We start from the raw sequence: 24,762 nt of genomic DNA, 5'->3' as shown, positions 1-24,762 counted from the left end.
TTTTTTTTAAATGCCCCCCCCCCTTTTTCCCCCAATTGTATCCAGCCTATTACCCCACCCTTGCGAGCCGTCCCGGTCGCTGCTCCACCCCCTCTGCCGATCCGGGCAGGGCTGCAGACTACGACATGCCTCCTCCATGGAGTCGCCAGCTGCTTCTTTTCACCTGACAGTGAGGAGTTTCACCAGGGGGATGTAGCGCGTGGGAGGTTCACGCTATTCCCCCCAGTTCCCCCTCCCCCCACGAACAGGCGCCCCAACCGACCAGAGGAAGCACTAGTGCAGCGACCAGGGCACATACCCACATCCGGCTTCCAACCCACAGACGGCCAATTGTGTCTGTAGGGACACCTGACCAAGCCGGAGGTAACACAGGGATTCGAACCGGCGATCCCCGTGTTAGTAGACAGTGGAACAGACCGCCATGCCACCCAGATGCACACATTTGCTTATTTGAACAGATAAATGAGAAGTCCAGAGAGCAGCAGAATTAATATTTTATCATTATATTAATTATGTATGAGGAATAAACTCTACGGTTCAGTCCTGGTACTGCTGGCTTAGTTAAAGCACTGTCTATTTTTAAGAAAATGTATTTACCAATACAACAGACAGGATGTAACGATCTCAAATTCAATCCCAAACAAATTCTTACAATAAGCCAATGCACTAATAAGTAACTTATCTGGCAACCTTGACTTATAGCAACTATTCATATTATACCTCAGGAAAGCTGACAAATCACATATACTATCTTCAATGAGTATTAAGAGATGTCCAGTTCGACTCACCATGCCCAGAAACACAAGCTCTTCATCTCGAGCCTGTACCACCCTCTTCCTCTGTATGTAACCCCTCCACACCTGCAAGACAAAGTCACTATATCATCTCTCGTCATCAGTCACAAAATTCACTGACTGTATCTGTGAAATCTTTCACAAACAAAAAAAAAGATTAACAATCTCATGTAAGAGGGGGAAGTGTTGTGAGTTCAGGTTGATGATGGAGTCAGGTCAAACTTTATGTATATGGAACATTTCACACAGTTCATATTCCCTTTTGTAAAAAGAAAAAGAAAAACATTTTTAAAGCACCCTCTGAATGTCAACCGCCGCCGCTTCGATGTCAGCTGAACTCGGATCTTGGTTCTTGGCTCTCCTCTGCCTGTTGCTGTCTCTTCGGATCTCCTTCATCAAATTTGCCCTCAGGCGGCCCTGCCGGGCTCTCTCCGCCACCTGGATGATGCTTGCAGCCTCCTCTGGCAACAGCTCCCGTGCTGCTGCAGGCTGCAGCAGATGCAAGATGATGTGTTAACTCCTTAGTGACATTTTGAAGGAAAATATATCAGGATTATGGGTGAATCTGGATTAAAAACTGCGATCTTCATTTCAAATAATAATTTCATATCTATGCTGGTTTCACCTCCATGTCCAAATCTAATGAATGTGCAGCCGGTGTAAGACTCACCCTGGGTTTCTCGGTAACCTCCATCCTGTCGAGGACATCGGTAAGCATCATGTTTCGCTCCTGGAGTTCTTTGCTGCGTTCACTGATGAAATAACGAGGAATGGGGATCTTAATGTCCTCCTGCGGTGAAACCAAAATATATTGGGTTACACAAATTGTAGGAGTAAGGGATGTATATGGGTTGCACACCTGTCACCAATGGTAGGTGTGTGTTTGTGTGTGTGTGGGTCGGGGGGGGGGGGGTCTGTGTGGAGGTTAGTGTAGGTGTGTGTTTGTGTGTCCATCATCGGGGCATAGCGTATGTGTGCATCAATGGGGCGTAGCAGTGGTAATTGATATCCTCTGTACCTGCTTGTCACTCAGTTTTGTTTGTAACAAAGATGGGGGTGAGTAGGGTGCCGTTTTCTGTTGACCACTACCCCTTTTGTCCAGGTTTGTCACAATATCTAGTCAGATTCCTGTAACACAAAAGTGTTTTTGTGTGTGTCTACAATAAACAACCGTACACAGCTACGGACTCGTGCTCTCGATTGGACGTAGTGTGCTGGACAGACCTCCTCCCTACATTAGCCCACTCAGGAGCTGATTGTTACATTTTGATAGTCACTGCACAAATTAAGACAGTCCCAAACTGATTAACTGAATGACTGGAATTGTTACATGAACCGCCTGTTTATCAGCTGATGAGACTTTTTGCCCCTCCTCCTGGGCAATAATGTAAATTCAGAATCTACCGATTTGTGATAGTCAGACAAGCATCTATGCAAAGTACTTTTTTTCCTATCAAGGTTGCTTTGTAATTTTTCTCCCCCTTTTTCTCCCCAATTGTACTTGGCCAATTACCTTATTTTCAGAGCCATCCCTGTCGCTGCTCCACCTCCTCTGCCGATCCGGGGAGGGCTGCAGACTACCACATGCTTCCTCCGATACATGTGGAGTCGCCAGCCACTTCTTTTCACCTGACAGTGGGGAGTTTCACCTGGGGGGACGTAGCGCGTGGGAGAATCACGCTATGACTGGGAAGGCAGCCAGGACACATACCCATATCCAACTTCCCACCCGCAGACACGGCCAGTTGTGTCTGTAGAGACGCCCGACTAAGCCGGAGGTAACACGGGGATTCGAACCGCCAGCCCCGTGTTGGTAGGCAATGGAATAGACCTCAAAGCTACCCGGGCGCCCAGTGAATGAATACTTGATATATCCTCTTTAACTCACCGGTGTGAGCTTGAGGTCCTGGAGAACATCATTCATGTAGTGGTACTCAGAGAACTCAACCTCCACCATCTCATTCTTCAGCTCCACTATTCGACCCATCACGCCGTCCAGGACCTCCCGAACCAGGCGCCTCTTCTGTGGGTGGACCAGCTGGTCGTAGGCCTCCTCCAGCCACCTAAGGATTTGGATGTAGCGCACATAGAGCGTGGCCAAGCGCTGGAAGAACACCACCCGGTCCTTCTCTGGATGGAGCGTCTGGACGTGGAGCTCCTGTTCCAGCAGGCTGTCCAGCTCCTCCTGAGCATCTGTCCACAGCTTGTTATACATCCTGAAACAAGGAAAACAAGGTGGATGATGAGTGCAAACCCAGCCTGTCATCTATTCAGCACATGACATGTGACCGGCCGTAGTATTAATATCAACAATAATTTTTATCTGCACTGAGCTTTCCCAGAGTTGAGGGACACTTTAAAAGGATAATAAATGTAAGGTAAATACATGCATGGGTTGGTAGCTTGTAATACTGAGAGCCTGTAAGAAAAGTTTCATTCATGTTTGTCCATTAGTGATAAGATATTGAGTGTTTCTGTATGTCTGTTGTAATGCCACTAGGGGCGCCATGCAGTCTGCTAGAAGACTCAATGCTGAGAAATTCCACCAGTGTCACTCTTCAATACAGAAGAGACAAACCATGTAAAGCCCACATCAACTTCAACAGACAAGCTGGTGGAAAGTGACTGGGAAGGCAGCCAGTATGAATCAGACTAACAGTGTCCTTTAAAAAACACCTGATGTAATGAGCTGCCATCCCAGTGTTCCCAGTCTTACTGGCTGTGTGCTGAGCCGACGTGACATCAGAGCATTTACATAAGATATCCGGGGGATTTCTCTGACACTTTCACATAGTTAACATGGAAATCCTCCGTGATGAGGGAATTTTGATTAAAACTGACATTCAGAGACAGATATCTTAGTTGTATGAGCTCTTTACTTTCAATTGTTAGCACAAATCATTCATTTATATCAAAATCTATCTTCCCAAATGTATTCTCACCATGTGTCTACTTCTCCTTTACGTAACAGAGTAAAAGAGCAGAGTAGTTATGAGCAGAACTAAATTGAAAGGACAAGGGAATAATAAAACTATGAGACAACAGACAGAAACAATAGAAAAAATAAAGATGCACAGTGTTATTGATATAAAGCCCTACTGTTTGTTGATTTCAAATGGGTGAGGATTCTAGGTTCAGTAGATTTAGGCCGTGTGCCACCCACATCCTGGAAATCAGTGCTTTCTGCATTTTGTATTGTTTTCTAAGGAAAGGTCTTGGGCCAATGTAGAGATCTGACCACTTTGTAGAGCCTAAAATCCTGAGCTCTCCCCCTCTCTCCAGAAGCAAAACCATTTCAACTTTTGCTCAAGCACACGGCTCATCAATGTCACTTCAACCGCCCGACCGACAGGGATGAAGGAGGGGCGGGATCAGAGAGGAAGGAAAAGCTAGATATACACTACCGTTCAAAAGTTTGGGATCACCCAAACAATTTCGTGTTTTCCATGAAAAGTCACACTTATTCACCACCATATGTTGTGAAATGAATAGAAAATAGAGTCAAGACATTGACAAGGTTAGAAATAATGATTTGTATTTGAAATAAGATTTTTTTTACATCAAACTTTGCTTTCGTCAAAGAATCCTCCATTTGCAGCAATTACAGCATTGCAGACCTTTGGCATTCTAGCTGTTAATTTGTTGAGGTAATCTGGAGAAATTGCACCCCACGCTTCCAGAAGCAGCTCCCACAAGTTGGATTGGTTGGATGGGCACTTCTTTGAGCAGATTGAGTTTCTGGAGCATCACATTTGTGGGGTCAATTAAACGCTCAAATGGCCAGAAAAAGAGAACTTTCATCTGAAACTCGACAGTCTATTCTTGTTCTTAGAAATGAAGGCTATTCCATGCGAGAAATTGCTAAGAAATTGAAGATTTCCTACACCGGTGTGTACTACTCCCTTCAGAGGACAGCACAAACAGGCTCTAACAGGTACTATTTAATGAAGATGCCAGTTGGGGACCTGTGAGGCGTCTGTTTCTCAAACTAGAGACTCTATGGAACTTATCTTCTTGCTCAGTTGTGCAACGCGGCCTCCCACTTCTTTTTCTACTCTGGTTAGAGCCTGTTTGTGCTGTCCTCTGAAGGGAGTAGTACACACCGGTGTAGGAAATCTTCAATTTCTTAGCAATTTCTCGCATGGAATAGCCTTCATTTCTAAGAACAAGAATAGACTGTCGAGTTTCAGATGAAAGTTCTCTTTTTCTGGCCATTTTGAGCGTTTAATTGACCCCACAAATGTGATGCTCCAGAAACTCAATCTGCTCAAAGAAGTGCCCATCCAACCAATCCAACTTGTGGGAGCTGCTTCTGGAAGCGTGGGGTGCAATTTCTCCAGATTACCTCAACAAATTAACAGCTAGAATGCCAAAGGTCTGCAATGCTGTAATTGCTGCAAATGGAGGATTCTTTGACGAAAGCAAAGTTTGATGTAAAAAAAATCTTATTTCAAATACAAATCATTATTTCTAACCTTGTCAATGTCTTGACTCTATTTTCTATTCATTTCACAACATATGGTGGTGAATAAGTGTGACTTTTCATGGAAAACACAAAATTGTTTGGGTGATCCCAAACTTTTGAACGGTAGTGTATGTGCAACATCATATAAGTGGACACACAACCTTTTTCTTTATGCATCCAGTGGACATAAGGTGTATCAGGACATATTTCATTAAAGAGTTTTAAGCAGCTCATATTTGAAGGTAAATGGTATGGTCCATCTGAGGGGGACTGGTAGGGGGCTGAAGTTTGACTTGTTCATTGTTACTCATATTGAACTAGAAACTTGAATATGAATACATATGCGTGAATGAGAGGGAGGACAGCAGACTGGTGAGGACGCAAGTAGAGATGATGAAGGTGGATGAGTTTAAATACTTGGGGTCAACTGTTCAAAGTAACAGGGAGTGCGGAAGAGAAGCAAAGAAGAATGTGTAGGCAGGGTGGATGAAGTGGGTGGAGATGAGCGTCAGGAGTGATTTGCGACAGAAGGGTACCAGCAAGAGTTAAAGGGAAGCTTTACAAGATGGTAGTGAGACCAGCTATGTTGTATGGTTTGGAGACAGTGGCACTGATGAAAAGACAGGAGCAGGAGCTGGAGGTGGCAGAGTTGAAGATGCTAAGATTTTCGTTGTGGGGGATAAAGAAGGACAAGATTAGGAACAAGTATATTAGAAGGACAGCTCAGGTTGGACGGTTTGGAGACAAAGCAAGAGAGGCAAGATTGAGATGGTTTGAACATGTGCGGAGGAGAAATGCTGGATATATTGGGAGAAGGATGCTGAATATGGAGCTGCCAGGGAAGAGGAAAAGAGGAAGGCCAAAGAGGTTGTTTATGGATGTGTTGAGGGAGGACATGCAGGTGGCTGGTGTGACAGAGGAAGATGCAGAGGACAGAAAGAGATGGAAACGGATGATCCGCTGTGGAGACCCCTAACGGGAGCAGCCAAAAGTAGTAGTAGTAGAAGATCGTTACTCATATTGAACTTGAAATTGTCAGAGCCCTGCTATCATTTTTCAATCGTTAAATTAGTTTTTTCATTTATGTGAATAATACTTTACATGATTAAAAAGTTTATTGCCTTTTGAATCCAGCCGTAGTGACTTTATTTTGGAAATTAGCCTATATAATAAAGTGCTGCCCAAGATGTGAATTTAACAAGCCTCACAATTTGAGACAAAAATCTAGAATGCCAATTCAGGCCTGTTAGAAATGAACAGCAGCCATAGGAAGAAAGGAAAACAAATATCTTAAAAAGTGCATCGTTGAAGCTGACACGCAAGAGAACTTTGTTTCTATGTGAGCCAAAGCCACTCTTCTGCATTAGTAATGAGCTTAATGGTTCAAATTGTTTTGAAAATGTGCAGCATCTGTCAGTAACGTGACATTTGTTCATGTTCCAATCGTTTAGAAAACTATAAAGTCTACGCAAAGCATCTTGTGTTTTCTTTTTCATTCTGATCCAAGTTCTGTGGAATTGATTGACTAGCATGTCTGCTTTTCCTTGTCAAGCCCCGAGCTCCCGAGTCGGTAAACCTTTCTAGTCATCTGAGCTGCGGGTTCAGATCCCTACTGTGCAGGACGTGACAAACGTGTGACGACCCGGACAGCCCAGCTCACTTCTAATTAAAGGAAAAGATGTGCTGACCAGCCGTTTCTGTAACTTTGGTCTGGTTGTTTGCGTCACGCCAAACATGCCATTAACATATGTCACTATAATGGAAATATAGCATATAGAATGACTATAATACTGTAAACTACTAATAAGACACGCTAGCCCCTAGCTAACGGCTCTAACCCATTAGCCGAGCGGTTAGAGATGTCGCCTTGTGGGACCGTACATGCCGTATCGAATCCCGCACCGAGCAAGAAAATAACCGGTTACAGTAACAATAATACTTTTATTTATATAGCACTTATTTCAAGTATAATGTAAACTACTAATAAGACACGTTTGTCGCCTTGTGGTGCAGTACACCTCGTATCGAATCCCGCACCGGACAAGAAAATAACCGGTTACAACGTTCTAACGTCTGTGCTACTATATGATTAGCAATTATACAGAGCCTTGTGGTGTCAGTTATCTGCTAAATCACTCAGCATAAAAGCGCTTGCTAAATGAATAATATGTATAAATGCCAATGATTTGAACGCAAGCTGGTTAAATCAAAATTCAAACGCAAGTATAAATGTAATAAACGCAGCGTCAAACGTCAGACGACGCCTTTCAACCGTCCGTCGAACAGCCGGGACGTTCCCTCGGGTAACTCACCTTTGCGACATCTCCCCGCAGTCACATAAACTTTAACGGCGTTTATTGTCAGGTAATCAAGCAGCTTTGAGCTCGCATTAATTAACACGGTGAACCTAGTTAATAATTTAACTGCTGGTTAACTTTTGTTTAGTCCGTCTCCATAGCAACGGTTGTTCTGGTGTTGCACCAGAATGTGTGACCCCTCAGATTACGTTACCCTACCCTTAAAATTATCTATTTCGGCCACCACCCCCCAGATACTAACCCTAATTTTAATAGCACCAAACCCACATATAACATCAGCTGTCTCCAACCCAATACATAAAGTTAGCCAATTTGAACTTTATGACTAAATGTACCCTCATCTAAACTGCAGTTTCCTGGCGTTTTAGCGGAAGGGTCACATAATCTGGTGTGTCATAGATTTTGGTGTAACACCGGAAGTGCGTTTTCATGTACCCCATGCGAATCCTCTTTAGGAACGCCGGCTACCCAACGTGCGCAAATCGTCTGCACGCTTTAAAAGACTATATGGGATTATACGGGGATAAAAGTCGTTTGATTTCTTTCTAACGTTTGAGGGGAAAAAGGACGAAAAATAACAGGCAATTTTCGGCCACGTCCGGTTTTCACGCCGCGCGACAACGCTGTTTCACTTTACACCGCTAGATGACGCCCCCCCCTCAGCTACTCCAGAAACCCTTCTAGTTTCGTTTTGTTTTTTTTAACAGCGCCAGCATTATTTTTTTCTCTAAGAGGCGGTAATTACACCCGATTTAAAACGTATGAAATTACCCGGCCTGGATAAAAGATGAAGAAGAAAAAAACCCCTCAAAAGTTGTACAATAACGGATGCAGCTAAGCAATCATTTGGCAACGGGGCAAAGTAAGTTTATATGGTCGTGTGTTGGTCACACAATGACAAGAGAAAGTTTGTTATCATAAGCAGAACTAATGGATAGGGATCATTTAGGTCACACTGATCATCCGTCCACGTAGCGTCATAGCAACGCTGTTAGGGAATCCGCGCCTGGATACCGGCCAGCCGCTTCGGAATGCCTCGTAATGTGTCGACTCACCAGCCAAAGAGAAAACCCATCGGGCGCGTTTCTCAGCGCGTCTCCACTGACGGGGCTGCTGCGGCACCGTGCGCCCCTGTGTGTGTTTAAAGCGCATTCTCTGCAGCGCTTAGGCGGCCACGAGACTTCGGACATCGGTGCACAAAACCATCGCCACGTCAATGACTTGACAGGTCAGCTGTAAGCTTGAGGCCCCGGGACACCGAGGACCACCTCTCCTCCCCATCCGACATCCAACAAGTGGACTGATCTACTTTGGGGAAACCACACAGTTTTTCACCGTCGACACAGAGCCCCCCCCCCTTTTTCTTTTCTCTCAATGGAACTTTCCAAAGAACTATTTTTACATGTTATCATTTACCTCGCAAACTGTAAAAGTTGGATGTAAGTTTTTTTCTTTCTTTTTTTAAATTTACCTTCATTCGGTGATGCTTTGGGTCGCAGAGGAGGGGTGCATGCAAATGGGAGCGACCATCTGCAGGAGAAGAAACTGAACCAAAGATGTCTACATTGCTTTGCCACCCACACGAAATCGATTGTATTGCACTGAAGAAGCTGGCTCGTCGTATAAAGCGGGACGCATGAGTCCCAGAAAGACGGCGCTGAACGCGATCTGCTGGCTGAGTCTCACCCACCCGCAATCCCCAACACCGCCTGCAGATTTCTGCTGAAGACAACTGTGTCCACTTCCCGGGACATAAGCATCTCTTCTCTCCGGAACCTGTAAGTTTCGAGAGAGATTAACTTGAGGTTGTTTTTTTTTTAACAATTAATTCAACTGCACACAAAGGAACTTTTGCATGCATTAACAAACCTGCATAAAGTTGACTGCTTTTTAGGAGACACACCACTTAAACAGCTTGTGCCCATTAATACATTAACCCTGTAAACCTTAGATTTTGACAAATTCCGCTGGCAAGCAATCTTGAATTGTAAAGAAAACTTTTGTGTGCATGAGGCATAGCTCACAGTGGTTAGTTTTTTTCCTTCTTGTAAGAATCAATGATGCCTCATTGATGTTCATCTCAAAACCATAGCTGATTGTAAAATATTAGACCTCTGTGTAACTCTAACTGGACTTGTGTTTCCTTGTGTTGTCAGACAGTGAAGCCATGCAGGTGGAGAGGAAATGGCACATACTGTTGACCATCTTTCTTCTGCTCCTCACCTCGGGCCAGTGTATGGACAGCAGGGAGGTCAAGCAAAAAGAGAGGAGGACCTTATTGGATCTAATCTTGCAAGTTATTGAGGAAGGACAGCAACGGGACGAGCCCATCTCTAAGCGCTATAGCAGTGGATTCTTCACGGCAGCCCAAGAAATAAGTTTCTCCTCCCGCGAAAAGCCTTTCATTGTTCCTAGGCTGGATAACAGTAGACCCATAGGTAAGCTGATAAGATTTATTTTTAGGCACTGATGATGAAAGCATAATCCCTATTTTACTGTGTGAAGCAGCTGTCCATAGTCTGGTATAAGTGAAGCACATGATGCATGCCTGCACGCTTACTTTCTATACACTGGTTACTGTAGGTCTCACTTAGTCCAAAACAAATGTGGTTTGTTTGGAAATGTGAAATTAGGGTTTCTTAGTCATAAACCGAGGTAAGAAATAGAAGCTTTAAGAGACTAAGTGCCGAGTTGGATGAATCTCTGCTGCATCTTGATTTAAAATACAGGTGTGGCCCACCTGTGCCAACACTAGCTTCTCCGTTTCGGCAGTGAAGTATATATGTCTGCCTCTCTCAATTCCTCCTCCAGCAATCTCAACAGATGTATGGCTCCCTGGTTTAATATGACGTGATGGATAGATGGGTGGTCTGGCTAGACGAATGGAGAGGTGTTATAAAATTCATTCAGGAGGAGCCCTGGCATGCAGACTTTTGTGAATGATTCATTCAATATGATTCACTGTGGAATATTCAGTGATACCCCCCCACCCACCCACCCACCCACGCACCACCACCACCACCACCACACACACAGACACGTGACAGCATTGCAAGAAGTCCAATGGTGAGCATCTCTACATCAGACATCACACAGGGCAGATAAGACTGACTAATTTGTGTCACATTTGCATGACATGTAGCCTTATATCGAGTCACCGCATCGCATCATATGCATCTCATTTATGTTGGGTATGGGACAAAGATGCTTAACGAGAAAAATGTATGAAAACTGTCCTCGTCCGGGTAGATTTTTAAAGTCCAGGTCATATTATCATTTTTTTATTGCCTCAGTCTGACTTCAGCAAGCCCAAATTCTTCATCATTCCTATTTCATAGCAAGCGTTACCATTCCTCTGAAGGTGACGGGAGTTTAGGATGTGGATTTGAAGCATCTGTTAGCAGACATTGTGCTCTGTGTTACTGCAGCTTTAATACCTTACATAAAGTAAATGTTATGACTGGAACTTAGACATTGAAGTATGTCCTTAATACATGTTCCCTCAACTGGCCTGAGCAACAAGCCTTTAAGACTTGCAGATCAGGCTGTAATAAATATTTAGATAGCCGGGACAAATTTTCCACGAAGATACAATTCATGCTGCTGTAATAAAAAACATCCTGCTGGACCACTGAGTATGATACTGTGTAACTGGAATGCTTTTGAGAGGACTCGGGACCAGTGAGAGTTATGAAATATACTGAGGTTTTCTTGTTGCCTCCTTTACAAACTTGGACTGTGCCAACGCCTTTCCACTTAGATCATGGTTTGAAGTGATGCTGCTGAGATATTCCAGTCAAACGGTGAGTTACAGATTAACTGATTGCCTCACATCATTGCATAGTTGAGGAGCTGTCTCAGCGCCGGCTAATGCGATTGGAAAAGCACCCCTCAGAACATTGACTAGACGGAATGCACCTTTTGAGGATATTAAGTGCAGCATATCAGTAAGTGATGCGTGTGCAAAGATCTGCCATCACGCAAGGCTGGAGGGTATGCATGCAGTGAGGAGGAACCAGAGATATGTTTGCAAGCTCTGTGTCTTCATCAACCTGTCCTGGTCCGCCATCTACCCTGTCACCCATGTTGATAAAGCTATCAAGATGTGTGCTCTTTATCACAACTTTACCATAACACTCTAGACTTCAGGCCATATACACCTGGCTATCACAGTACAAGTTTGAATGAGAATCACTTTTCAGTCGACACCCTCATGTCTAGACCAGGCGCTTTAACACAGCCTTCAGCAGACAAAATAGTGTTGAGGTATTTACTATAATCCCACCCAATTAAGAGAGCTTACTTACTGTTTTCACACTTCATCGACCCGTATAAATCGTTATATAACTGTCAGAGCTGCTGGCCTGTTTATTTCTGCCAATAACTGGGAATCGGGCTGTTTTGCCCCATGATGCCCAATGAGATGTGTGTCTGGACATCAAAAGGAATACTTGTGCATCTTGTGATGCTTCCTGTAATGTCAGCCGAATGATTAGCTCTCATCGCAACCACTCAACATGTACTTCCATTCCCAGGTCTGGGGGGCTAGTGTAATGTTAAAGTAATAACTGCTTGCATGGATTTATTCTCATGACACTGATCAGCATTACAACTGCCGAACAGTAATCTCTTTAGCCTGTTATCCTGCCAAGGCACAGTTACCAGACATCTGCAGGTTTTTGTGTATTTGAACCATGAATGAGGATGGTTGGATTTTAAAACTCTACCCCCCCCCACACACACACACGCACACACACAAGACACTAATCAGGGCTGCTAGCTTAATGAATACGCTGACGTCAGATAACCATAAGGAATAATTTAACGGTTGTAGCTATTGTTCAAGACTCTCATGTTTGTTGAAGTACTGCTAAACTAATATTGATTGAACATTTTGCAGCACTGTGTACCATAGAAGGCACGTAAGCCTAACAGCAAGAGGGTCCCGGTTTAAATTGCACCATTCTGTGTGGAGTTTGCACGTTGTCCCTGTACTCATGTGGATTTTCTACCACAGTCCCAACACATGCATGTTAGGTCCCCGTAGGTGTGAATGATGTACGAACGACTGTGTGTGTGTGTGTGTGTGGACCCTGTGATGGACAGGTGATCTGTCCAGCATATCTCACTCTTGTCTGCCCAGTGCATGCTGGGATAGACTCCAGGTATACAGGTATACAGAACGAATGAATGACTGAAGGAATGAGCCGATGAATGAAAGAATGGCTGAGCATGCACAAGAGACACAACACTGTGAAAGTTCCAAAATCAGTCATTACCTAACTGCAACTACATTGTTCACAACATGTGCAGATTTCATAGATTTTAGATGCTGATAAAAATGACGGTTGATTAAGAAGCTAACAGCCTTCCATTTCCTTTGCAGAGATTGTTCCTAGAGATGTAAACTTAAAGGATAAATTCATTCAGCATTTCACAGGTAAGAAACCTGCCAACAAAGGCTACGTCACTGCTGCATAATTCAGTCTGACTTGCAGTTTTGCTCAGTCTCACTAAAAGTAGCAGCAATGCATTATTCAACACAGAGAAACTTTAAAGTACAATATGTTGTTTTCTTTGAGTGCCTCTCACAATTCCTCTTGACCAGAACCTCTCACACTTGTCCGTTTTGGGACGAAAATTTTAAAAAACCCTTTCAAGTTTACAAGCCAATGTAAGCTTAAGTCAGATTTGGGGAAAGTTGCCCGTTTCTCCACGAGGGAAGTAGCACAGAAGCGGGGGGGAAGCACATGGTGGGAATCCAAGTAAAGTCCAAGAGTAAAGTTGAGGCCAACATTAGCTTAAGCTGATTACACGTCTCAGGACCTGTGAGCACACTTCATTATCGGTGTGAAAATCTACAATATGCCATTGGAGCAGTCAATGTTAATTGTTATTTGAGGCTCAGTCCTTCTGTTTTGCAATATGGTGTATGCTACATGGAGCATGACCAAAGACCAGCCAAGTCCTAATTCACAACCAAATTCACAACAACAACAAAACTATCTGGGAGTGTGCACAATGCTTTTCAGCCTTTTTTTCCCCTCCCACTGATTGCTTACAGATTTGCTGTAGCCCGAGTAGAGCTGTATAAACTAAGTGCATGAAAGAAAATAAACGGTTTCTGTGAAGTCTGTCTCTTTCTTTTGGCTGACAAGGCATTTTCTTTCAAGCAGGACCGGTCAAGTTCTCATCGGAGTGCAGAACACACTTTCACAGACTCTATCACAACACAAGGGATTGTTCAAGACCAGCATGTATGTATGCCTTGCTACTTCCATGTATACACATAATTTTGTGTATGTCCGTTTTTTGAGTATGCATGTTGACTTTCCGGTGACTTAAGATGAAGAGTCTATATATTTACAAGTTAAGGTGCCATACGTGCAGATATGCATATAAGTATTGTAGTGAATTCAGGGGCAGCAGGGAAGCGAACTCGCGTCTCCTGCACCACGGACGACTACGTTAACCAGTCGACTAAAGGGTCCGACCCGTTAGCCAAGGGCTAGAGAGTCTATTTATCCATGGTTGTTACACTACCCCCCTCCTTTGGGAAGCACGTAATGACCACGGATGTATAGACTCACTAGCCCTTAGCTAATGGGTCAGACCCTTTAGTTGACTGGTTAGCACAGTTTCCTGTGGTGCGGGCGACCCGGGTTCGTGTCCCAACTGCGGTGGTTCCCGGCTGCCCCCTGAATTCTCTACAGTATTTAAGTATATATGTATAAGTCTGATTCACATGTCATGCATGCTTGGCTCCAGGGCGGCGTGGGCTTTAGCAGCCCAACCCTAGGTGGTACTTTGTCTGCAAAAGTTGAAGGGTCCACAACCTGATTCCTCAGAACTATACGCAAAAATGTCTATCTTAACAACTCTCAAGAACTTTCTCAAATTAAGAGACAATGTCCTGAAATACGCCCAAACACTCTGCAACAATCGGAGTATTCAGTTCGTTGGCTGTGTGTTTAATATGAAATGTCAACCATAAAACAGCAAAAAAATGAATTCTGGGATTCTGCGAGAACCTTTCACTCAGACACGATCCCAGAAATCCCCAAAGTCTAAGACGTTTGGTGTGTCATACACAGGACAGATTTCTGAGAATTTATACCCATGGACCCTTCCACACCAAAAGGCAATCCTACTAAAAAAAATAGAGCAGGATTTTAGTTGTGAAAGGCGTACAAATCTGATTTAAAGGACAGTTCAGTTTCCATGGTTTGTACTGTGTGTCCTACTTACATAGAGTCAGACAAACCTTTGGATGCCTTTTTATGTCTGTGTGTGCAGTCTGCAGGTACACCGAGCTAAGCCAATTGAGCTAAGCCTAGCTTAGCTAGGCTTAGCTCAATTGCTGGATGTCTACCGAGATAATTAGCAGCTCTTCTCAAATGAAGGTAACTATACTATCCCTGAAGCCGATCATTAAAACTTTTTACTTGTTATCGTAGCAACAAGAATTCTTCTTACAAAGGTTTTCGCAAGTACATGCAAAATATTAAAAGGTAGATTATAGTTTCTTTTTTTCTTTTGGATTTCCCCCCCCTTTTTCTCCCCAGTTGTACCCGTCCAATTACCCCACTCTTCTGAGCCATCCCGGTCGCTGCTCCACCCCCTCTGCCGATCCGGGTAGGGCTGCAGACTACCACATGCCTCCTCTGATACATGTGGAGTCGCCAGCCGCTTCTTTTCACCTGACAGTGAGGAGTTTCACCAGGGGGACGTAGCGCGTGGGAGGATCATGCTATTCCCCCCAGTTCCCCCCCTCCCCGAACAGGTGCCCTGACTGATCAGAGGAGGCGCTAGTGCAGCGACCAGGAAACATACCCACATCCGGCTTCCCACCCGCAGACACGGCCAATGTGTTTGTAGGGGTGCCCGACCAAGCCGGAGGTAACATGGGGATTCGAACCAGTGATCCCCATGTTGGTAGGCAACGGAATAGACCGCAAAAAAAAACAAAACATAGATTATAGTTTTGAACTATTTTTCCGTAACACACATATCCATATTCTTCTTTGGCGGAAACAGACAGATATGCATATCATAGAAAAATAGTTAAAACTATACCTAATTTTTAGTACATTTCATGTACTTGTGAAAACGTTGGTTGAGAAAACCAGTTAACATGATAGGCTAACAAGTAGCATCAACATTTGGCTTCAGAGAAAGTGCAATTTCCTTGTTTTGAGAGGAGCTGTTAATGATCCTGGTAGACATCCAACAACTGAGCTAAGCGAGGGCGTGGTGAATGTACCTTCAAACTCCTGCACACACACACATAAAAACGGTACCAACGAGTTTGTCTGACTCTGTGTAAGTAGGACACAGTAAAAACCCTAGAAACCGAACTATCCCTTTAAAGATCGTTTGTAATGTCTAACTGAATCCTGACCCCTGGCCCTGTGATGGCCTGGTGGCCTGTCCAGGGTGTCTCCCCGCCTGCCGCCCAATGACTACTGGGATAGGCTCCAGCATCCCCGCGACCCTGAGAGCAGGATAAGCGGTTCGGATAATGGATGGATGGATGGATCCTGACCCCTACTTTTATCTGAATGACAACTCTTAAATCAAACATCATGCGGCTTGGCACCTTCTCAGAAGGGCCTCAAACTACACCAAAACACACAAAACACCCCTGTGTTTTTGCTTGTTTCAGTCACTACCATTCAGCTGCCCCTGATAATATTTACTAATCACATTATGCTTCAGGAAAATCTAAATATTACCCATAGCCTCCTAAAGACTGATTATGATTGCACCTGTCTGATTTCCACCTGTTACAAAATCACTCTTTTAGATGGATATTTTCAGCTTGCAAAGGACTAAGCCTCAACCCTTCCAGTTAAAGTAATCTACACCCCGGCAGTGAGACTGAGTCATCCCTCTGTGATTGACAGGAGCACATAATGGCAGCGATGTGTTACCAAGCTCCCTTTGGCCAACATCTTCACTCCTCACAGATTCCAATTAGCATGACAATATAATTGCTTCTCCCTCTTGGATAACTCACAGCCTGCAAAAAAAAATAAATGCTGTGCATCCTCCAAGAGCTGTTAAATTACACACTTGAGTATTACTTCGTCTTCGTCTTGATCAGTCATGTCATCAATGTTGTTTTCACGAGGGGATGACATCAGCCGCAAGTTGGAGAATGATCTCATATGATGTCCACATATTGCAGATGCATGTCGGTTTAGTCAGCCTCATCTCTGTTGTCTACAGTGAGTTGGGCCATGGGTCTCGCTTTCCCCGTTTCCTTTCTTCTCTCTTGTATCTTTAATTCGATTAAGCGATGCTCGAGGATGGTCTTCAGCACGAAGGTGCACTATAATCGTACTTGGATCTGATACAGAAAGCTGAGTTTGTCTTGTGCGATCCTGTTTCTGTCAAGAGGAACATGTGTTGGCCCCTAGTCATTTATCGCCTTACTTGCTGGCTTTCAGGTCTGCTCCCACGATAGACTGGGAGACACAACAGACGAGTACAGACGGCGATAAGTCAGAATTGTGGCATATGTGCTTTGGGTTCTGACATATGTCGGATTTAGTTGTTATAAAGGTTTGTTTTTCACTTTCATATTTGTGATTTGTTAGTAAAGCTTTTCAACACCTAACACATGAGTAAAGAGTGGTGTGAAGATGTCAAGGTTTTTTTTTAATGTATGAAACGTGTGACTTGAAAATTGAGAAGTTACATTTTACTGTTCACATGCGAAGCAACTAACAGACCTGGAAAAGGAACTGGCTCGTTCATTCACATCCTCGGGATGAGCTTCCATCTGTTGGGAAGGGGGCAAATTAACAACAATCGACAGACGGACTCTAAAGTTAACACATGTTCAGTGAGGCTTGAAAATGAAGACAAAGAAATTACGCAGAACGTTTGCTACTTCAAAGTGCAATGTAAATAAAAATGAACAACCCAGCGATCGGTCCCCCTCGAACCAAATGGAAGTACCCTGTCATTTTACCTCCTGCTATGAAGCGCCTGCAACTCCTTGGTGACAAACGCCTTCACGAGTCTCATGCCATCTGAACACATGCAGAACAAAGTCATTCAAACCCCCCCCCCTTGTTCTATTTTTCAGGTCCACGACTTGCTTCACGTTTCAAAACACAAGGACTTAAACATCCTAGAGGAGAGAGACAGACAGAGAAAAACAGTATCATAAATGTCTATGCAAGGGTGTCTGTCATCAAGCAGGTTGAAATTCATTAACAGCCAAGTTGGCAAGTGACTAAGGAATTATGTTGGTCTCTACTTAACAATTGTATGTATGGTGCAAGTTGAGTGAAAATTTATGCTTTTTTTCTTCCTTGTTTTGTTATTTTCAGACTACAAACGATGTGCAAGATTGCTAACGAGATTAGCAATGAGTCCCCTCTGCACGCAATCCTAGATATTGCATGTGAGTAAAAGTGCTCCTCAGCTCTCTGAGATGGGTTTCCAATCTGCTTGGTTGCTTTTATGCTTTCAACAACACCATAATGCATTGCAGTGAATGTGGTTAATTAAGATACACACAGCGAGTAAATAGGAAAATAATGTTTAACATACTGCATCTTGACTTGGTAAGGAGTAAAAACTGGGCTGCTACTCGATCGAATTCATCCGAATGTGCGCCTGACATCTGCAGTCGATATGTAAGGATCGAAGGGAACTGATGTCCATGTAATGACTAACATGTGTTCCTCCTACAACTGTCCTGGACTTTTATAACCCTACGTAGATGATGATTGTATTTGGGCTTTTACAGCTTCTGGTCAAAAGAAAGAAAAAAAAGTTGCAAAGTACACTTATTAAATTTTATTTACCTAGGTCAGTTCTGGTTGTCAAAATGCACACAGCATTTCATTATGAGGCATTAAACAGTCTCTGCAGACCTGTATAGGAAGACAGCGCATGCACTTGTGCATTTGTGTGGAAGCGATGAAAAGACAGACGGAGAGAGACACGGAGGGACATCAGACTAAGACTCAGAAACCCAAGCCAGACTCTTTTTCCACAACTAGCCAGACTCTTTTTTTCCACAACTAGCAGAGTTATCTTTTTAAAGGGCTGCCATTCCACCCCGCTGGCCGTTCATATGTGCAAACAAACATTCACATGCAATTGTTTTCCCTCTTTTTTTGTTGTGAAATTGAAGATTTGTGCATCAAAGCAATTAATCTCTCAGTACTTGGTCCAGTGAGCGAGGCAACGGAAGATAATTCTATCAGTGCGTGTTCTGCGGTTTAGCTGGACGGTGGACCGGCCCTGTTCTCAGCAAGCATTGTAAAGTCGATGTTTGCTTTAAGGCTTATAACGCTTTCCTAAATAAAAGGGAGGCAGTCTTGGTCATGCTGCCAGTAAACAGAGAGCTGTGGTTTGTTTTTTCCTGTGTCCGTGCTCTAACGGCAGCCCCACACTGCGCAAAAAAGTCACTAGCAATTATGAAACAATAATGATAAACATAAAAACAAATACTCAGAGATTTCTAAGTTCTCATGTCATTCCCGTTCTACTGAAGGGGATTTCGAAATGGCAGCGTTGGCTGGAACTTTTCTCTTATTATTTTTTTTTTTTTTACTTTACGGTGTTTTTTTTTCATGCAACTGTTAGTTATCCAGGTTCGTCCTGTGGAGACGGCAGACGGAGGCAGGGTGTCAAACTACCAACTCAACAATGACAAAGACTAGGTGGTCACCTTTAAGTTACAGGGTAACTCATTATACAGAAACAAAGAAGTAATACACAAGTAAAATAGCAAACACAAGTATGTTGAATCCTTTGTGACACAGGGATAAACAGTAACCATCTGTTAAACGTGAATATTGAATGTGGTGCTATCTTAAATTTAACAGGTAATTACAATTTATCAATGTGACACAAAGGATTCAAAATACTTGTTTGGTACAATGGGATGTGTGAATTTATCTCATACCGAGTTTGATATAGATTATATTTAACAGCACATCATAACAACAAGGAAGCAAAGCTGATATAGAAAAGACCCTATTTGGGGCATCTGGGTGGCGTGGCAGTCTATTCCGTTCCCTACCAACATGGGGATCACCGGTTCGAATCCCCTTTTTACCGGCTTGGTTGGGCGAGTGTCCCTACAGGCACACTTTTGGCCGTGTCTGCAGGTGGGAAGATGTGAGTATGTGTCCTGGTCGCTGCACTAGCGACCCCTCTGATTGGTCGGGGTGCTTGTTCAGGGGGGAGGGGGAACTTGAGGGAATAGCGTGATCCTCCCACAAGCTACGTCCCCCTAGTGAAACTCCTCACTGTCAGGTGAAAAGAAGCAGCTGGCGACTCCACATGTATCGGAGGAGACATGTGGTAGTCTGCGGCCCTCCCCGGATTGGCAGAGGGGGTGGAGCAGTGACTGGGACGGCTCAGAAGAGTGGGGTAATTGGCCGGATACAATTGGGGAGAAAAAAATGGAGAAAAAAAGACCCTATTTTATTCATATATTACTCAGTAAGTACCACTCATCATAGATCAATTACATCTATTTGACTCGTAGGTTACTCAATTACTTCTGTGTAACAAATTGCCTTTAATTTAAAGAGGTACCAAATAGTTTATAAAACCAAATAGTTTATAAAACCAATAGATAATTTGTCAAAATCCTGGGGGGAAAACAAGATGGAAAGAATTAAGGAGGAAGAAACTGAATGAGTAGCAGCAGATCCAGTACTGAACCCAGCTGCCAACATCACACCAGTCCACATTACTGGTCCCAAAGTGGGATGGGAAACGCTGAGGAGGCTTAATTAAAGCCTGAGAAGCATCATAGTCGTGGGGTTGTAAATCCAACAGGGAGGACTGACCAGGCAATGAGACAGGAAGTGTCAGACTATTTTGTTCGGTACCGGGAGCAGGGTGAGGACGGTTGGCTGACATGTCTGAGTTAAAAAAGTTGATCTGCGACGACAGCAGCTCGGCAGGCTTGGTTGGTGTGAGTCTGGTCTTCAGACTGACTCAACACAAAAACATCTGCTCTGTCTTGTATGAACGCAACTAAGTCAAGCCAGCGGCTGACGACCACGAACAAACGAGAGCCTTCATACAAATGGTGGTCATTTTAGCTTTTTTTCTTCTTCTTCTTCCGCAGAACGAGAGTTTCTTTAGCTTGGGGAAATGAGGAAGACACATCGGCAGGTATTCAGTTTGTCAAGTGAATCAGACAACGAGATCTCGTCTCCAGCATTCTGTAAATTCTGCCAAATCTACATCCCAAAACCAGGAACCCCTTTTAACGGTCATTTTGACCGTTTTGGATTTTCAAAAGATACAGACCTGCCTCTCCATGAATTCTCCTAAAATTGCATTTATTTGCATTAAAGTGAGTTTTAGATCGATTGAACAAAGAAGTTATGATAAGATCTACATAAAACGACCATGAGCGGTCAAAATGACCGTGCATAATTTAGGCGTGATCGTGCGTGTCATGTCACTTGTCACTATTTATGACGTGTGTTGGTTGCGTCATTTCCTTCGTGAAGTTCCTCGCCCTGTCCTAGAAACACACTAGCGTCCGCCAGTGCAGAGTCATAGTCCAAACTTGATTTCTGATTATGTCCAACATGTCTGGTTACAGATGCTGTTACAGACGCACCATGACTACCACCGAGGCGCTGCAGTATTTACAGGCGTTGGACAGCGGCCATTTTAAATCATTTGAAAAATAGTATTATAGTTGTTAAAATGTTAATTTTTGTGTCAGTTGTTTCTTAACAGACATACTAACATATGCAATGCATTAATATCTCAATTGGGTTGTTTTAGTAGTTTTTAAGTTCCGGTCGTTGTTTGGGACGGTTTCAATTTTTATTTTCAGTTCTTTTCTTCTTTTTTTTTTGTACGTTTCACGTTTTATAGGCCTTGTGTTTGTTAGGTTAGCAATATGTGTTTTCCGTTTTGTTTTTCAGGTAATATTTTCACTTTTTCAATTTTGCTATTCAAGGTAGACCATGTCTCTCTGAAGTTTAAATTGTTTAAAAATAGTATTATAGTTGTTAAAATGTTAATTTTGGTGTCAGTCGTTTCCTAACAGGCATACTAACATAGGCAATGCATTAATATCTCAATTAGGTATTTATCTTGACAGAATACAGAGTTTAAAAGCCGGCGGTTATTTCGACCGCCTGTGGTCATTTTAGGCAGGGGTAAAATCAGGTGCATTACGTGATTCATTATGTGAGTCATCCTGGTCATTGCTGGGGTGTTACATGAATTTATTCAGGACTGTAATGCTGAGGAAGAGCTGTGGGCTCGTGGCAGAAGTCTTCCTCTGACTGTCCCCATTCGCTGACTCCGCTAGACACTCAAGAGGCCTCAACTGTTTCTTTGTCCAAAATAGACGGATTCATTTTCCCTTGAAACACAGTTTTAAAGCATGTGGAGCTTAAGGGGAGTCATTGACACGTCATCCCCTGATTTAATTTTATTTATTTGTCTGCCGTTTCATTTTAGGTGAAAGATGATCAACGAGGGATCAGCGAGTTGCCAAGGAAGTGCCTTCGAAGCCACAAACAGTCACGAGAACTTTGTTCTAATTGTTTATATTGTTTGTATTTTTGCTGTTGATATTGAAAACACTGCCAGACTATTTGTTTTGAATAGTTTTTTCTTTTTTTTCTTCAATGTACCGCGTATGTACCAATGTATTTCGAAGAAACATTAATTTAATACCAATTATCCCTATTTATTTAAATGGTATGTACACAATCATTCAAAAGAGATGACTGTCTTGGAGAAGGTGTTGCCCAATGTAGAGGAGAGGGTTATCTTGGATATTTCTCGTCATGTGCAGATTGTCCTTTCAGTGTCATCATCGTCTCTGTTGTGGTCTTAAACATCTGTCATTCTCTTGGTTGTCCTCATCACATTTCATTTGGCACTTGAGTGACTTCAGACAATGACAACATGTAGGAATGGCGGAAGTGGTGATGATGCACAGCAGTGTTGAACAATAAAGATTATTGACGCAAAGCTTATTTTGACATTATTGCAGCATGCATGTGTGTGTATGTGCATGTGTGTGTGTGTGTGCATAGGGAGATGTGGTGTCAGAACAGCCCTTTGGAAACTGGAAAGTATTACCAGTGCAGGATTTAACTCCTTAACTCCACCGGGCAGATGAAGTGCATGAGAATAGACTCTCTATTAACTAAGAAAGAAAATAAGAGTTTGTTAAAAATAAACCATTTGATAAATGACGGTCTTGTATTTAGCAACACGAGACCTGATTTCTATTTCCCATAGCCATGTTGCAATTACAGTGCGCTGGCAAATTCTTCATTCGTTGTCACTGGCATCCTCCCCCTGCTCGTTTATAGAGGGATTTTATCTTATTTTAAGTCTCATAACGCTTATTTCAAGATATTGCTTGTAAAATGTTCTTATACCACTGGCAGATATTGCTGCTTGTTTCAAGATACAGTATTTGTCTCTTGATAGGACTTGTTGTGAGACATTTACTGGAATAAAAACAAGATGATCTCAAATCAAGTTTCTTGTTATGAGATTTATTTTCCAGTCAGGTGAAAATTCCTCATAAAATCAGTACTTTCTTACCCCATTGACCTTTAATATTGATGGTTTCAAGAGACAGTCTACTTGTTTCATGATTATTAGATGTGTTATGAGGAATTTTCACTCAGTGAGAAAAGAAATACTAAAACAGGACACTTGATTCGAGGTAATCTTTCTTTTTCTGACTTGAAACAAGTCCTGTTATGCTGAAACAAGCACACACTCTTGTAAAGACAAAATTTTATCTGCCAGTGAGGTGAGAAACCTTTATCGTGAGACTTTAAACAAGATAAAATACCTTGGTAAACTTGTATTTTTCTTTGCAGCGTGCAGGTGTTAGCAGGATATTCCCATTTCTGGAGGTGAGCTGCTTTCCAGTCTCTGGAGGTCCGCAGTCGGATCCTTCTGACGAGGCTCAGCAGAAAACGGCTCCACACTGATTCCGGGTAGCTGTGGATCTCAGAACCCATCTGTCTGTCAGACCAAAAACACAACCGAATTAAATTCCTGTGTAATTACATGTGCATGGCTCTTTATCCAGAATTTCAGAAGTTTAATGTAGCTTATCCAATTTGTGAATATTTTTTTACAAATTTACAACTCCTGCTTCCTTGTTGGTGAGTATTTCTCCTTCCTTGCCTTTTGGACAGCTTGGGAACAGCCATGACAAACGTTTCTGATTAAGTTACTGTTGACAAATCTCTCTGGCAGGGATTGCAGCAAGCAAGCATGTTTTTGCTTTTTTTTCCCCCCCCCAAAAATTGCTCCCAGCTCCAAGAATTTCTGCGGAGAATAGAGTGTACTTGTAAGGGTCGTACAAAGCAGCCGAATAACTAAAACACCAGGATATGATGTCCAACCACACTGCAAAAACAAGTCAGACGGTCTTCAAATCACACTGAAAAATCTCACCATCTCATTTCAACAATCATTTACGCATCAAGAAGTGGCTGTAAAACTATCTGTGTTGTTTTAGAAACATTCATCATGGGTTATCTAACTAACTTGTTTCATCTGAAAAACAAAATTTTTAGAAGTAAATAAAGCAGCTTTTTGTGGAGAACTGCTTTAAGTGGTTTTGTTTATGAACTGCATGGCTCATGTCAGCTGGTTATGCTTTAGACTAGATCGACTAGCTCAAAAGCAAGACAGTTTAACTCGTGTCAAGATTTCTGGTCTTTCAGCTAAACAAGTAATTTTATCCTGTTTCAACAAATCCTCCCTGGTAAAGACCGCATAGGTTATTTTGCTTGTTTTGGGGATGCTAAATGAGTACGGCTTGTGACTATACTAAATATCATCTCAGGTTTGACACAGCATTTTTAAAGTGCAGCTCGTGTCAAGTTTTCTGGTCTTTCAGCTAAACAAGTGATTTTATGCTGTTTCAACAAATCCTAGCTTGCTGCACTGCTAGGTTATTTTGCTTGTTTTGGGGATGCTAAATGAGTCAGGTTTGATGCAGCATTTTTAAAGCGCAGCTCGTGAACTCGAGTCAAAAAACAGCATGTTTTACTTACTTGTCAGGAGAGACTACAAAATCTGAAAGAAGCCAACAAAATTGAAACGATCAAATCAAAACAATAACTATATATTGGTAGATGCAACGATGAGGGCGATCATTGAAGAAAATTGGACTTGACCATAGTCTGTA

The 24,762-nt window shown here is 42.9% G+C and overlaps 2 protein-coding genes and 1 long non-coding RNA gene across 5 annotated transcripts in view; 1 reads left to right on the top strand and 2 right to left on the bottom strand.

The window, feature by feature from the left end:
- The window catches only part of zgc:153738 (uncharacterized protein LOC558115 homolog), a 19,518-nt gene extending 10,755 nt beyond the window's left edge, over positions 1–8,763 (bottom strand). For both annotated transcript variants that reach the window (XM_056276137.1, XM_056276138.1), the window contains exons 1-5: positions 8,633–8,763; positions 2,683–3,010; positions 1,465–1,584; positions 1,092–1,283; positions 789–860 (exon numbers count right to left, since the gene is read on the bottom strand). In XM_056276137.1, the coding sequence (XP_056132112.1) occupies positions 789–860; positions 1,092–1,283; positions 1,465–1,584; positions 2,683–3,010; positions 8,633–8,652 (732 nt within the window). In that variant the 5' untranslated portion in view covers positions 8,653–8,763. The remainder of the gene's footprint in view (positions 1–788; positions 861–1,091; positions 1,284–1,464; positions 1,585–2,682; positions 3,011–8,632) is intronic.
- Positions 8,699–23,436, top strand: alkal1 (ALK and LTK ligand 1). Of its 2 annotated transcripts, none has more exons than XM_056276139.1 (6): positions 8,699–9,355; positions 9,734–10,015; positions 12,964–13,017; positions 13,751–13,834; positions 17,921–17,994; positions 22,050–23,436. In XM_056276139.1, exons 2-5 carry the CDS (start codon positions 9,745–9,747, stop codon positions 17,983–17,985), a joined length of 474 nt encoding a protein of 157 aa, XP_056132114.1. In that variant the 5' UTR covers positions 8,699–9,355; positions 9,734–9,744; the 3' UTR covers positions 17,986–17,994; positions 22,050–23,436. The 2 variants fall into 2 exon arrangements, with proteins under 2 accessions (XP_056132114.1, XP_056132115.1); XM_056276140.1 differs by having other exon boundaries at positions 8,704–9,355; positions 13,754–13,834.
- LOC130109306 (uncharacterized) lies at positions 17,297–24,762 on the bottom strand. Its single transcript, XR_008809992.1, has 4 exons — positions 24,629–24,762; positions 23,410–23,585; positions 17,557–17,718; positions 17,297–17,364 (listed from the first exon to the last, which is right to left on the bottom strand). It is a non-coding gene; the product is annotated as an uncharacterized LOC130109306 (long non-coding RNA).

This window comes from Lampris incognitus, chromosome 3, assembly GCF_029633865.1.
Source record: "Lampris incognitus isolate fLamInc1 chromosome 3, fLamInc1.hap2, whole genome shotgun sequence".
In the NCBI taxonomy this organism is placed as follows: Eukaryota; Metazoa; Chordata; class Actinopteri; order Lampriformes; family Lampridae; genus Lampris; species Lampris incognitus.
This window is presented reverse-complemented; position numbering and strand designations above follow the sequence as displayed.

What these genes read in the sequence shown, in the direction of transcription:
- alkal1 (XM_056276139.1), top strand. Translation starts at nt 9,745, where the DNA reads ATGCAGGTGGAGAGGAAATGGCACATACTGTTGACCATCTTTCTTCTG. An exon ending in ATTCATTCAGCATTTCACAG is followed by an intron (nt 13,018 to 13,750) that starts GTAAGAAACCTG and finishes TTTTCTTTCAAG; the next exon opens with CAGGACCGGTCAAGTTCTCA. An exon ending in GGATTGTTCAAGACCAGCAT is followed by an intron (nt 13,835 to 17,920) that starts GTATGTATGCCT and finishes TGTTATTTTCAG; the next exon opens with ACTACAAACGATGTGCAAGA.